Here is a 15,466-nt window from a genome sequence, read left to right on the forward strand (position 1 = left end):
TCGTTTCTCTCTCAACATGGCCGGTCCAATGAAAGTTAGACACGTTAACTTTCGGCTTGTGGTTAGCCTGTTCTTTTGGGCCGTTTAGCATTTTAGAGGAGTAATATGAGTTAGATGAAAAAAAAAAGATATGTGGTGGCTATTGTATAACTATATAGATAGAACTTGCCAATAATAAAATGAGGTGGGTGATAATTGTTGAAGGAGCAAAAACCTGCAAAACCAGGCTGTACAAAACAAGAAAGAAGAGATATTGAGAGGAATGATTCTTTCTCCTTTGTGTTTGTCAGTTACAATACTTGTACATTGGTTGAGGAAACAACCAGCATCTGGACCTCACTTCATGCACCTGAGTCACTGATAAGGTTGTGGATCCCACCAAAAACTAATTACTTACTTTTATGGTCCTTATTATTTTGACCCCATTTTTTCTATATCAAGTACCTAATACAGTAGTTTCAACAAAACAAAAAAAGTACCTAATACAGTAATGCATGGCCAATTAAGGTAGAGAATCACAGTGAAAATCAGTTGGAAAATATTGTGTACTAAAACTATAGTGTCATCATCCACTTCAATTTTCTCTCGAAGATGCTAAAATGGCTAGTACGAGCCGAAACCTGACGTGGACGGTCTCAATTGGTCATGTCGTGAGGAGAGAGAAACAATCTGACCAATTGGGACCGACCTCGTTCCTTTTCGGTCCGTAGTCGGCCCAAATAATAGGGTCATTTAGCATTGCTCATTTTCTTTTTGTGGAAGGAGTAAAATTCAAACTCTGGTTTGAAATTAATGGAGATGTGACAATGTTAAGAAATAAAAATTTCATGTATTTGAGATTCTTAATTTTGAATACTAAAAATTCAAATAGGGTTCAAAGAGAAAAGGAGGAAAAAAAATTAACAAACTTAAGATAATATGAATTTGTAATGAACAACTCACAAAGCAATTCAAAAAACCAACAAATACCTGTTAATTAGTTTCTTTAATTTCAAACCCTAATTACTAAAACATTTCCTACTCACACACCCACACAAACAAGAAGAATTAAAGACCAAATGAACAAAAGAAGGAAAATTAATAAACTCAAATTTGTGAGGGAAGACATGGAGGTGTTTTAGAATTATGGCTAGAGATATGGTTTTATAAGATAAAATTAAACTTGATCAATCCACAAAAGCTGCTAATTAACTGAACTCATTCTTCATCATCTAAGAATGGTGATTGCTACTTTGATGATCATGCCTATCATTTCCTCCATGTGAGTGGTTCGACTCGGGCCCTGTCGTCTGATGATCCGTAATGCCCGTGCCCGGAATCAAACGGTAAGCGTTGAGTGCGGCTAGCATACCCAAATGCCCTTCATTGCTAGTTCCACCACCACTACCACCACCACCACTACCATCACCACCACCACCACCACCCCCACCTGTAGTAGGAGTTGAAGTAACTAAACCTGCACCAAATTGTTGGGTAGACAAGAGAGCCATGGGAGTAGGAAAGTTCATAAAATGTAGTCCACTTGACATAGAACCTCTATACATAGAAGGATTACTAACAGAAGGAAATGTCCAAATTGGATCACCACTCATAACTTGACTACTATTATTAGGGTTTTGTACCATCCAAACTGTTCCAGGAATCTGACTTGCTGGAATTGAACCTGATGAACTTGATTGCAAGAAGTAGTTCCCACCAATCTGATGTTGTTGTTGTTGTTGTTGTTGCTGTTGAGATGGCTGGTCTTGATCGGATGGTGATGATCTTCGTTTTCTCCTTAAACTTGCTTCGGTATCTACCGACATATCTAAACATGGATGATGACCTAATTCTTGCTTAGCTTGTAACAATGAATTTACATTGTTATTAGCATGAAAATTCATAAGTAGTGAAGATGAAGATGATGAATTCTCCACTCCTCCTCCACCACCACCTCCTCCTCCTCCTCCACCGGGGAATAAATTAATCCGATGATGTTGACTCGAAGATTCATCGATATTTCGTTCCCATTCACTTCTCATCCTTAACTGTGGATTAGTACTAATAAAACTTGGATCAAAATAACTAGTCCTCAATTGTGATGGAGCTGACAAACTTGAACCAGAACTTCTAAGTGATATATTAAGAGAAGTGAAATTGGCAGGAATAGTGCCAGTTCCGGTGGCGGAAATCACTGCCGGTTCCGCTTGTTGAAGTAACCACTCTATAGTTTCACCATCAGATTTATGACCTAATTCTCTTGTTAATTGAAAAACCCTAGCAGCACACATAGCCGGCATACGAATTCTTCTTCCTCTTCCATCAACTTTAGTATGTCTATCTTTTGTTGATGTTCTTTTTGGAGGTGGTTTCTTTGTGGTAGATGATGTATTTTGATCAGTTGAAGTTTGGGTATTAGTCGGATTTGTTCGAATTATGCTGGTGGTGGTTTCTGATGATGATATTGCTAAAGATGGGTACCCAGAACTTGAACAGATATCATCTTCTTTCTTCTCTAACAATTGTAATGGGAAATTCGGTCTTCGATTCATTCCGTTTTCCCCATCCATGATGATCTTAACTTAACAACTATCTCTGTCTCTGTCTCTACATATATGTGTGTGTGTGTGTGTGTGTTTGTGTGTGTGTGTGTTTATGTATGTCTGGGTGTGGGTGAGAAGTGAACTAAAGAAAGATAAATTCAATGAATAGATAATAAATTGAGCTAGCCTTATTTTCTCCTTTCAAATCCTTCTTCCAAATTAGGGTTTTTCTCTATTCTTTCTCTCTCCTTCCTAGTATTTAAGGACTGAATAGATGATAGGATCTTCTTCTTCTCTTTGATTACAAACTCCTTCCAATTTTGTTGAAGCTATGATAGAGAGAGCTAGCTTTTGTTGAAGTCTTTTTCTCTCTCTTCTCTCTCTCTCTCTCTCTCTCTCTCTCTCTCTCTCTCTCTCTCCTTTGAGAGAATGGATGGATGACAAGAATCTCTTCCCTTGGTTGATAAATCCTTTGAAATTTGTTGAATTCTTGGTGGGGTTTCTTGGTTTCTCACTTATTATTTCTTCTTTGTTAGCTAGTGTGTTGACTAGCAAGAGAGGAGATAATAGGATGCAAGCTTTAAGCAACAATGACCATGAGTGGGAATTATATGGGTGGCCTTCACACAAAAACACTATTTTTGGAAATATAAAATACCAACTTTCTTGTTATTTATTTTTGCATAAAAAAATTTATTCGCGAATTGGAACTAAAATCCACCTGTTACCAGCACCTACGAGCTTACCCAATTAACTTTTAACCATTTGACTATGTTTATCTGAATTTTTTTGTTTTCACACACCCAGATTATTGCATTAAACATTAATTTCATCTACGAACAAAATTAAAAGAAAGCAACCAATGACAATGGATTATTGAAATTCATCCGGTAAATTTTGATAAGCTTGCCCACTTTTCATGACAGTGAAATGTGAAAATTATGCCCAAGTTGGCCCAAGGTAGTCCAAGTATTGACCTTTTTGTATTTTCTTATATATTTAAAAAAAAAAAATTGAACTAAATTTCGAAATTCATTAATTTCCTTTTTATTGTGGTTGGCTCAGTCCATTGGTACAGACTCCACGTGCGGTGCTCTTTTCTTCATTCAATCTATAAAAGACAGTGGTGGCCAAATGTGGGACCCAATCCAAAGTCAAAAAAACCAGGGACTGTAAAAGAAAAGATTATCAAGTGGGTATCCATTCCATTCAAGTTATCATTACTCTCTTTCCCTTTTTTTTTAACCATGGTTAAATTTAGGTTAGGGTTTCAACTTTTCCAACTCTTTTTCTTAGGCCTTGAGTCAGTAACCCTAGCCAGCTAGTAGAATAGAAACAACAAGATCGTTTAAACTTGCTTTTCCAATAAAAGTGTAATCTTGAAATTACCTCCATAACTAACTTACCTAACATGATAATGGTGATGGAAACTCATAATCTACCTAATTAGGGTTATTCAAAAGAAAATTTATGTTTATGTAATCAATCCGACCGGATTATAATCCCTAAGTTCAAACAGTCGATTAGGTGATCCCTCGAAGAATGTGTTCTCCAATACCGACATAAATTTATGGAACCAATGGATAATCTTGATTCAATCTAAATATCTTAAAATAGGACGGATAAGTCGAGTTTTCAAAATTAAAGAAATATTCTTTAATTTAATTAATTAATTATCTCAATACAAAATTGTAGACCTAATACACAAAATTAGTCATAACTTCAAAAGTTTCTCATATGGAAAAAAATCGTAAGACAAATGCAGTTGAGATATAGATGTATAGAAACTTGATAACAGTTCGATTTTTCTTTAAGGATACTGCCACTTACACCTAAAAAAACTTACGTGTTACGATTCCATAATGGCTTAATAGGAGTTTCTACAACCCAAAATTATTTTTGTGAGAAGAAATTTCATAGGAGGGGACCTCTTAGCAACCATCTGTTTCTCAATCAGAAACAACCAATTTCACTCATATAAATGATGATTAAGATGCTTTACCAGCTATTTTCTTCATCCCCTTTATTGAAATTTGCCATTATATTCAAGTTAGTAGCTTATGAGCTAGTTAGTAGTTAGGAAAATTATAGACTCATTTTCTCTCATTTCACATTTCAATCATATTTTTCTTCACCCATACACCAGTTTTTTCGTATCTGATGTTGAATATTGTTAAATTTTTCCGTTATAAATACTATCTTTTTACATTTGTTGAGTAAAGAATCTAATTATTTTTTAAATTAACTAGTAACAAAAAGAATGTCATACAAGGTCGATCATCTTTTTCAATTTTCATCCGATAGCCTGACCATTATTCAATTATGTTCAAATATTTAATCTGAAATATTTACATAGCACAAAATTATAAATATAACTCGAGCAGGTGTATTATTAATTATTAACAATTAGAATCCCATTTTAGCAATATATATTTATTTGAACAATCATAAGGGAATCAAATTAAAAATAAGTTAAGTAGATAACTTAATTATATTTGTTCAGAATAAAATCTTGGTAAAACTTGTTCTTGTTTATTAGGTAGGATTTTAGGAACTTAATTATCCACATGTTCCCACTGACCCAAGTTGACCTGATTCCAAGTTTTATCCTATCACAATAGAAGAGGTACAAGGATTATAAAATCAGGGCTTGGGCTCTTAATTTACCCCACAGGCCACAGCCAAGAAATGGGCGAGAGATCCTTGCTTGAAAATAAATTTACAGGAAGTCCAGTTGGCAGAAATGACATGTTTGCCCTTCTGCATTTTCTATGTAACGCAAGAAAAAAAGACGTTTTGGGAAATAACATATAATACACTATAGTTTATAATGTGTTATGACAAATACAAAATTTTTAGAGAGAGAAATAAACCTGTAAAAAAGAATGTGATCGTTTCGATTAGGAGTACAACAATTTTTTTTTGAAACTGTATATTAGAAGCATACCGAAAGATTGTCTTAGTAATATGACATTAACAAGGAAAATGGGTTTGATACATGTAACCGTTATTGTTTCAGAGAGAGAAACTAGAAATGAAACTTAATCAAATGATGGTATACACAATTCAATCTGTCTCTTTTTGGAAATGACATTAACAAGGACTAATGATAAAATGTCACTTCAAACGGATAACTGAAGAGTTGAAATTAAGCTTATCAAACGGAAATGGAAGAAACTAAATTTATTTGTTACACTAATTCGAATTTATTTTCTGCTTAACGTATTATAAACGACTATCATGTGTTGTGCTTTTTCATAATGTATTATTTCTGTCCACAATGCATTATAACGACAAATTAAAAATCAATTTGGGTAGAAAAACGTTTTTGTATTCGATTATGATCGTTCATAACACATTACAAACAATCAAAATGTATTATGAGAAGGTCGCGACTTTGGGGAATAAAGAAAATTCTCCGGGGAATAAATACTAAAGGAGCATATTTACATTTTAGACCGAAAATTAACAAAGTTGTATCTTCCCCCCTAATCTTCATCTTCACTAAGTTTATCTTCTTCTTCTCTCTAAAAACCCTAATCCAAGAAACCTAATAGTAGTACTACAAATCAGAATTCCGAATAAATCAAGAGAAGAAGATTGAGGAATTTAAAGACCAACGGGGTTCTTCTTCCATCAAATTTGTGTTGGAATGGATACTAAATCATTGTCAATCAACTCACCCAATTTTGATATAACATCACTTTGTAGGTTTCAAACTAATTGGATTTTTGAAGGTGTATGAATATTACTTCTAAAACTCAATTTGTAACCCTAATCCAAGAAACCTAATAGTAGTACTACAAATCAGAATCCCGAATAAATCAAGAGAAGAAGATTGAGGAATTTAGAGACCAACGGGGTTTTTCTTCCATCAAATTCGTGTTGGAATGGATACTAAATCATTGTCAATCAACTCACGCAATTTTGATATAACATCACTTTGTAGGTTTTAAACTAATTGGATTTTTGAAGGTGTGTGAATATTACTTCTAAAACTCAATTTGTAACCCTAATTCCTCAATCTTCTTCTCTTGATTTATTAGGAATTTTGATTTGTAGTACTATTATTGAGTTTCTTGGATTAGGGTTTTTAGAGAGAAGAAGAAGAAGATAAACTTAATGGAAGATGAAGATGAAGATTAGGGGGCAAGATACAACTTTGTAAATTTTTGGGTTAAAAGTAAATATGCTCCCTTAGTCTTTATTCCCCGGAGAATTTTCTTTATTCCCCAAAGCCGTGGCCTTATGAGAATTCATGGCATTTAGGAGATTTTACGGCGGAGGAGCATTTTGGTTATAAAAAGGTGGACTTTGGACCTCGCGTATCTTATGGTTTATTTCTCCCGTCCAAAGAAGTTTCTTTTTTCACGATCGGTATCATCTGAATTTCATCAAATACACAGTCTCACCAATTCATCAAATCTTTGAAGGAAATTCATCATCTGATCGTAGATCTAGATCGTGTAGAAGATAATAAAAATAAATCACTTTTCGACATCATCAATATATAACAATCTGCCAAACAATTTTATTGGGTTGCTAAGAGCATCTTCAATGCAAAACTAAAAAAAACTCTATTTTTCTTATGTGCCAAGTTCTAATTAAGATCCTCACTCTTAGATGGTGAAAATAAAAATCTTCAATTCCTTTTTAAAGTACTTTTAGAGTGGTTGTTAGAGTGTCCCTCTAAAGTAACAAAAGAAAATGTCCAACAGGAAATAGCTATAGTACTAGATCACTCTTCTAGTACTAATCGACCTGACTATTTATTGAAAAAAGAAAAAGAGAGAGAGGAATAGAAAGATGAGGATTCACTTGCATTATAATAAGGGAATTTCATCATTTCATAGTCCTATAAATAATTGTTTATTAAATCCCATCACTAATATTAAAAACAAAGGCTCCTCTTTCTCTACCTATTCTAAATATGAAGAAAGCAATAGTATAAAGATAGTTTTTATTGTGAGAATGGAAGGGGACATGGAGTAGATAAATGGGGTGGATGGAATGATAGTACAGATAGAGAAGAGAGAGAGAAAGTGAGAATGAGTAGATAGAGAGAGGAAAGTTATTAAAAGAAAAGTTTGGATCCATATCTTAAAAAGAAGTGATTGTTGAAAGTGTTCTTTGCAAAAAAGCAAAGAAAAACAGATGCAAAATAAGATTCCTCATTAAGGACATGATGTTCACACAGTCAGTCAGTCACTACCAGTTGGTCCAGTTCTACAATAATAAAGATTGTAGATTGTTAAATATATTGCTAAGAAATTTACACTAGTGATAGGGAGCAGAAAATCTTTGACCCTCACCCACCCAACAGGATAACTAGATGGACGGCCGAGATTGTTGGCTTTTCTAAAGAGAGAAAATGCAGGCTAGAGAGTGTTAGACTCTCAAATCTTGGCCGTTGATTTCTCTTTATTAGTCTGCCTTGAATTTTCGGCTTCTTTACCATTTCTCAAAATTTTAACACCTCTAAAGTCTAGGTCCACTACTACAAGATACAATTTAGATTTTTGGACTCTAAATTTTACGGAGGATTCAATATATTAGTTACATGCAATTGTGATGACACAAGTTTTGAGTGGCCCACATGGTCGGCGCTGAGGCCAAAGCGAACAAAGCCTCGCTTCGAGTCCCAGGTCAAAGGACCTCTGGGAAGATGCAAAAGTGAAAGTAAAGGCGCCTCCAACTTTGTTATATATTTAGATAAGAATTCTAAAAGTAACAAATAATCTACTTTAGCTTAGTTGGTTAATGATTTAGTAAGGAGACTAAACAACCTAAGTTCAATCCCCCAGCTAATGCATATTCTTATGGGTTATTTCTCAAATGACCTCCTACTTTATGACCAGCTTTCCGCGTAGCCCCCTACTTTATCGAAAATATTCAGATGGTCCCCTTTTTCCCTTACCATTAAATATTTGTTAACTCTATCTCATCACCTCTCTCTGCCACGTCATCACTTTTGCCACCTCATCATCTTCTCCGATAAGGTCGGCGGCCGACCAAAATTTTCAGTGGGCGGTCGGCGACCTTCATTTAAAAAAAAAAATCTTTCTTTCTTCTTTCACCTCCTCACATTTTCTCTCTCTCTCAATCTGGCCAACGAAGGGGGGAGCCCTTCGCCGGCCTTCGGTATGGGAAAACCAGATCGACGAAGGTCTGGGTTTTCCTAGATCGACGAAGGTCGGGTTTTCCCAGACCGACGGTCAGCAACGGGTTCCCCGCATCGTCACCCAGATAGAGAGCGAGGAAGAGAGATAAAGAATTTTTTTTAAGTATGAAGGTCGGGGGCCGCCGGAAACTTTGGTCGGTCGGCGACCTTATCGAAGACGATGATGAGGTGGCAAGAGAGATGACGTGGCAGAGAGAGGTGATGAGATGAAGGAGAGAGAGTTAACGGACATTTAACGGTAACGGAAAAATGAAGCCATCTGGATATTTTCGATAAAGTAGGGGGGCTACACGAGAAGCTGGTCATAAAGTAGGGGGTCTTTTGGGACAACTTAGGCGTCGTTTGGCAACAAAAAAAATAAATTAGTCTTTTACTTATTTCGTAAAGAAAATACTGCCGACTTCATTTAAATCAAAAATTTTACTTTTTCTTAAAGTTTTAATTTTTCTCAACCTAAAGTTTTGTCCTTGTTTAGGCCACCATCAAACCAACCTTACCACCATCACCCACCCTACCCCCATCGTCACGATTACTAAACGTACACCACCACTACCACTACCGCCATCGTCACGATTACTAAACATACACCACCACTACCACCATCAAAACTAAAGAAAGAAAGAAGGAGGCTGAAAACTTTTGTTCTCTCACTTCATCTTCTTTAAGAATCGTTATTTTTTTGGTTCTTTCATTTTCTAATTTTTTTTCAGAAAAAAGAGTAAACCAATCAAGCTATTAACTTCGCCAAACTCATTGAGTTGCTCACTTGCTCATGGAACGCTGGATCGGGAATTCGACTAAGGACCGACTAGTACTTTCTTCGAATCTGAGCCAATTTTCGAGTCACTCAATCAGATTGTCCGAATATAAATGCATGGTTATGAACACAAATTTCATGCTTAAACCCCACATTAGGTGTAACAAACATGTAGAATTTTCTGATATACGGAAAAAAAATTGCAAAACGCATATAGGTCACATTCTTAAAAACTCGCTTCCGGCCTCCGAAATCTCAGGACTGTGAGTGGGGGAAATCTAATACCCAGTATGTTTTTATGAGAGGTTGTTTTGGGGCATCAAAATATTTTCCGGAGTATTAAAATTTACATCGGAGAAACGGAGACGAAGATAGAATAACAAATTGACGCAGCAGAAAACTCAGAAAAAACTTTAGATTCATGTCCATAACTTAGAAAATTTGAAATTCATTAATGGTGTGTTTGGTTGCAGGATTCCTAAGTAGGATTCTTACCAAAAATGAGATTTGGTAGGAATCAAGAATCTTTGGTCTATTTGACTACCAAGAATCCTAGGACTCTTAAATCCTAAGGATGCCTAAATCCAAAATTTATATTAGACCATAATCTCACCATACCCCCTAAGATTTGCTAGGATTTTAAACTAATGAACCTAGATTTCAGACTTGAAATCAATAAAAAAATATTTCCTTCTACAAAATAGTTATTTTGAAAATATTTTTTTTTTCAAAAGTCGTTTTTCTTTTTCTATAAACAATTTTTCCCGAAAATCGTTTTTTTTTTCAATAAATCAGTTTCTTCTCCTCAGAGAACCAAATCTTCCCCAAATAACTTTTTTCCCGAACCCAAAGTAGATTTTTCCTTGAAAACTGTTTTTTCTCCGAACCTATTTTTTACCGAAAAATCATTTTTTTCTCGAAAGAAAAAAAATTTGTTTACGAAAAAATTGGAAAAAGGATTCTTCAAAAAAAAATTATGAAGAAAAATGAGTGTTCTCGAATGAAACAATATTTGAAAAAAACGGTTTCGGAAAAACAAGTTTCGAGAATAGGGTTTCTTCAATAGTTATTTAAAGAAGCATTTAAAAATACTCAAATAATAATAAATCCTAGGATTCTTATTAGTTCACGAACAACCAAAAATATTTACTTGGACTCATGAATCCTCGAATTCATGAGTCTGTCATCTGAACACACCATAAGAGTAAAAGAAAAATTACATAAATTTTATTGGTCCAACTTGATATAGACACCCTTTATATAGTAATGAGGTTTCTTAAACCTAATCTAATTCTAATTAAAAACTTCAAAATAAATAAAATACTAAAATCTGAAATTTGGAAAGTTTCTACGTCATAAAACTACTAAAGATAATGACTCTACTAACCAGAAATATTATACTACTAAAATTACTGGATTTTAAGATATCAAAGATACTCGAATGTCTTATTGAAAATCTCTTTGCATCACTAATGTATTTAAAGCATCATACACTGGAGAATAGGTTGGATACCCCACATTCGTGACCTATATTGTACTAGTCTAGAAACAAGACATACATGAGGGTCAAACTACTTAAGAGGCTTTAACCGACGACCCCTACTGTTAAGTGTTAACTATTTATACTGTATTTCACCATTAGTACTCTTCCACAAATTGAGTGTAAAATTAGTATGAAGATTCAATTTGGGGCTTTTTGTTAAGATATCGGCAAACTGATCACAGGAAGGCACAAACTGATATTTAAAAAGCGATCACCACTATCCCCTCTATACAGATAATTCAAAATGATATGTTTGGAACGACCATAAAAAAAACAGACAGTCAATAGAAATTATTAAAAGCAAGACAAGTGAAGTGATAACAAATTCTTGAAAAACGAATTTAATCGGTGTGAATAGTCTCCCTTTTTTTTTATGAAAAGTGAATAGTCTCCTTAATGTACTGCAATATGCATTTAACGACATGAATTAGTGTGGACTATATAATGTAGATTTTAAATTTTAAAAACAGTTGTTTTATTTCGTGTAATACTATCACATAAGAAAACCCCGTTTCCATTTAATCTAATTAATAGTAGATTAATAGGTCATGATTTACATTGGCCTTTCATATTTTAACCAATAGACTATTTGCCCACTTAACTAACCGCTTCATTAGTAAGATGGTTAAGTCATCCATTTCTTTCTCTAAAATTGTCTTTTTTTATCATCTTCGAGTCCTCGTACGGTCGTACCTTTTACTTGAAGAAAAAACACAAAGAAGCCACAAGTTCTTACTAATTTGAAGAGTATTGGTAGATTGATTTACAACACCCCTAAAAAATTTCATCAGAACATAGTGTAACGATAATGACAATATACTGTATAAAGCTTAATATTCCGAACTACTAATGACACAACCCACATGTATACATTTTCAAACTGTGCCATTGAAAAAGCATCACTTCAAGAAGAAAATTTTAGCTAGCATTAATTATACAGATATTGAATTGGTCTAAAATGGAGTTTTGTCATGGACATTAGTGACAATGTGACATTGTTATCAATCACAGTTACAATAAGTGGATGGACTACCTTTTTTGAGGGCTGGACCACTTAGTAAAGTACTCTGATGTCAAGTACCATGGACCACAAATTCAGGACCATCCAGTTTATGATGTCAACTCAACCCTAGATTTGACCATTTCTTTTCATCACAAAAAATAGATGGTCAAGGAGCTTGAACTCACAGTGAATAATATTGTAGTCTAAAAATCCATTATTTTACACATGTGAAAATGTAATTTTCTAATCCTTAAATAGTAGCCCATTAACAACTAATTTCATGGTTCATAAAAAAAATGTTGGTTGTTAAGCTAATGATATCGCCCATCGTTTTCTCGTGATATTTTGCTTCTCTATTTTTTTATTCGGTAATTTGGTTTTTGTTAACTTATGTCTATTTAAGTATTATCATGTTGGCCAAATGATAAACTTTTTTGAATTTTGAAAACATGATCAAAACAAAGTTAGTTTTTGTATTAAGTTTTGAAAGAGCAAGTAGTCCTCAATGTAATTTGTACCGCAAGAGTTTATGCCTTCTTAATTAGATTACTTAGATTTTGACAGACAAGGACACGAAATTATAGGTCATTTCATTTGAAAAAAAACACAAAGAGATTTTTTTTTTGAAACGTGAGATGAATTTATGAAATCAAACTTTTGCTAAACCAATGTCCTTTTGATAAAGTGGGATAATTGCTTTCTCACTTTCATATATAAAAGAAAACCCCAAGTCCCCTACCTGCACTCAAATTGGAATGATAAAATCCCCCCCTTTTTATCTACTTTTTGTGCTAAGATTTGGTTTGAAAAATTATGTCACTTTTTATTAAAATAATATGTAATTACTACTCTTATTATGAAGTATTACCTACAAATTATTCCAAAAATAAGATAAGTTTTCCTTATAATACCACGAAATCTAACGGATACTTTTTCGTTACAAAGACGACAAACCTCCACCATTCAATTTAGACCTTATCTTCCACATGAAATTTTATCACTACACCTACATAGTTGTGTCCTCATTATTGTTATAAATTTAAACTAGAAGGAAAAAAAAGGTGACATTGATGACAATGAAAAGATGACAACGACCATGAAACACCCGGACAACGTTGATGGTGACCTAAACTTGACATTCTTTAATTCTTTTGAGGAAAATTTTGCAACTATTTCATAGCGCACTTTTTTTTTGCAAGTTCAAGTTTTAAATTTCTTTAATATTGGTTCAAGTTTGGCAGAGAACTAGAACTTGAATAAAGAAATCCCCAATTATCGAGGTTTTTCAGGATTTTTTTTTTGTCGACATGGTATTCCATACACTTCAAAATCATTATTGATTTGTAGCAACTATCTATGCCTTTTTTTCAACAAAAAAAAGCCATCTATGCCTTTCAACAAAAAAAACAAACTATGTATATATATATATATATATATATATAAATATATTGGAGATTCTTGTACCTATATCATTAGTGGGTGAATAAAACTATTCCTTCCAAGATTATCATCTTGAGACTATTTTAGGTTAATTTCTACCATGTCAAGGGGAAACTAATTACCCTACAACTTCTAAAGGCTATATATAGTTAGGTCACAAGTCATAGTTTGTGCAATATATGTGAAAAAGAGATATGTAATTATTTGATGAAATGATCCATCCTTAATATGGAAACTATTCACACTTCCTCTATCAATCACTATTATTATCCATAAAAGGCCCATTAAGTTGTAACTTAGAAATTGATTTGTGTGGTTTGGTTGGTTGGTGATGTCAACAAGGATCAAGTGCACCATTAATATTGGGATCAAGGTGTTGGGGAATTTCAGACCACTTGATAAAGTGGAGGTAGCTGAGTTATTGGAGGTTCTTTTCTTTCTTTTTTCTCTCTAGGTTTTATAATAAAAAATTGGTCTAGAATGAATTAAGTAATGAGTACAATAATATGGGCAAACAAAAAAAGTAATAAGAGAATCAGTAAAGCTAGAACCACATCTACTGATTATCTTCCTAGTAGACAAGCATAAACTTAGCTCGATCTCCTCAATCTCCAACTTGGATAGTTTCTCTACCGTGACATTTTTTACAATTCAAAACATACTAGTATTACTTGTATTGTCTTTGTTTTTGCCACCCAAATCCAAATCCATGAATGTCGGGTTTTGTTTCTTTCGAGCCCATCATGAAGTCTTTGATACTTAAGATTGAGCTTGAACTCGTATTCTTGTAGCACAGACTCTAGACGCTCCTTTAAGCAATTCACGACTATCAGCGAAAATTGTCCCACATGAGAGAAGGGTGATTTATCAACCAAGAATATAATGTCTAGGTTCTCTCTCCGCTCATTGTCAATTGATTTTCAGAATTGTCTAACAGGTGAGTTAGCATGAACTTACACATGTAGTCCTAACGGTTGAATGCTCCCTTTGAAGATGTGTGATTATCATATCAAGTTTAAAATCTTTGGGTGATCTTAGTAGTGTAATTTTATTTGATATTTATATCGACGTACATACAAATTAAATCATCCTGCAGAATAGAAAAACAGGTATAACGTGGAATCGAATACCACTATATCTTACTTAGTTAAACTAAAAGGGGAAATTAGGTCAAATGACCTTTGACCCAATTGACTTTGGTGGAATGACCCTTATTTCTCAAGTTCCTTGAAATGACCCTATTTTTGCCATTTTCTTCCAAGTTTGCCCCTCAATATAAAATCGAGTCTAGATTTTCTAGACATCCGATTTTGATCCAAACCGAGAACCCCCCCCCCCCCCCTCTCTAGAACGAAATTTGATGGGTTCTTAGAGTTTTCAAAATCATTCCACCCTTCCCTGTTCAATTTATATGGCATTAATCAATGCAATTGAGTCAATCATGAAACATCTTGAATCTTCTCTCCCATCTAGGGTTTCAATTTTTGATCTCTTCTTCTTCATCGGAAATTTCGCCCAAATTTTTACTTGGTTAGGGTGGTTGATTTGTTGAGGTAAGTTCATCTTTGTTATAGTTACCTTATTTCATCTTGATTTTTATTTCGTTTCATACTATATGTTGTTTTGTTTGGTTTTGAATTAGTTTTTTATTTATCTAGCTATTGTTCATCTTCCTAGAGTTTTACAACTTCATGATTATCTATTGTTTTAGGTTATGTTTTGATTGTTTATCTAATGTTTAATGTACCTCAATGAAAAAAAAAAATCTAATGTTTAATGTTAAATTCATCTAATATATTGTTAATTTTTCAATTTTTGCTTGGGTTTTACCTTAATCTTATGCATTGGTTACTTTGCTTGACAATGTTCACCATGTGTTTGTTAATAGTCCTCAATGAATGAAAATATTGTTCATGTTTGTCGAAGTTTGTTCTTACTTCATCTTCATTACTACATCTTATGTATTGCTTGATTGTAAATTTACATCTTGAATTCATCTTCCTTAATTAGTGTATACAAC

General features: G+C 33.8%; 1 protein-coding gene across 1 annotated transcript; it reads right to left on the reverse strand.

Annotated features, from left to right (window-relative positions):
* Positions 1 to 949: 949 nt before the first annotated feature.
* On the reverse strand, positions 950 to 3,098 carry LOC147547836 (transcription factor TCP15-like). Its single transcript, XM_086670507.1, has one exon. The coding sequence runs from the start codon at positions 2,547 to 2,549 to the stop codon at positions 1,212 to 1,214; it is 1,338 nt and encodes a 445-aa protein (XP_086526633.1). The 5' UTR covers positions 2,550 to 3,098; the 3' UTR covers positions 950 to 1,211.
* Positions 3,099 to 15,466: the final 12,368 nt, after the last annotated feature.

Source organism: Eschscholzia californica, unplaced genomic scaffold (assembly GCF_041429995.1).
Source record: "Eschscholzia californica isolate CP2 unplaced genomic scaffold, dmEscCali1.0.p SCAF_3, whole genome shotgun sequence".
Taxonomy (NCBI): Eukaryota; Viridiplantae; Streptophyta; class Magnoliopsida; order Ranunculales; family Papaveraceae; genus Eschscholzia; species Eschscholzia californica.

Bases quoted from the DNA above. Each gene is read 5' to 3' on its own strand.
- LOC147547836 (XM_086670507.1), bottom strand. From the start codon at position 2,549: ATGGATGGGGAAAACGGAATGAATCGAAGACCGAATTTCCCATTACAA.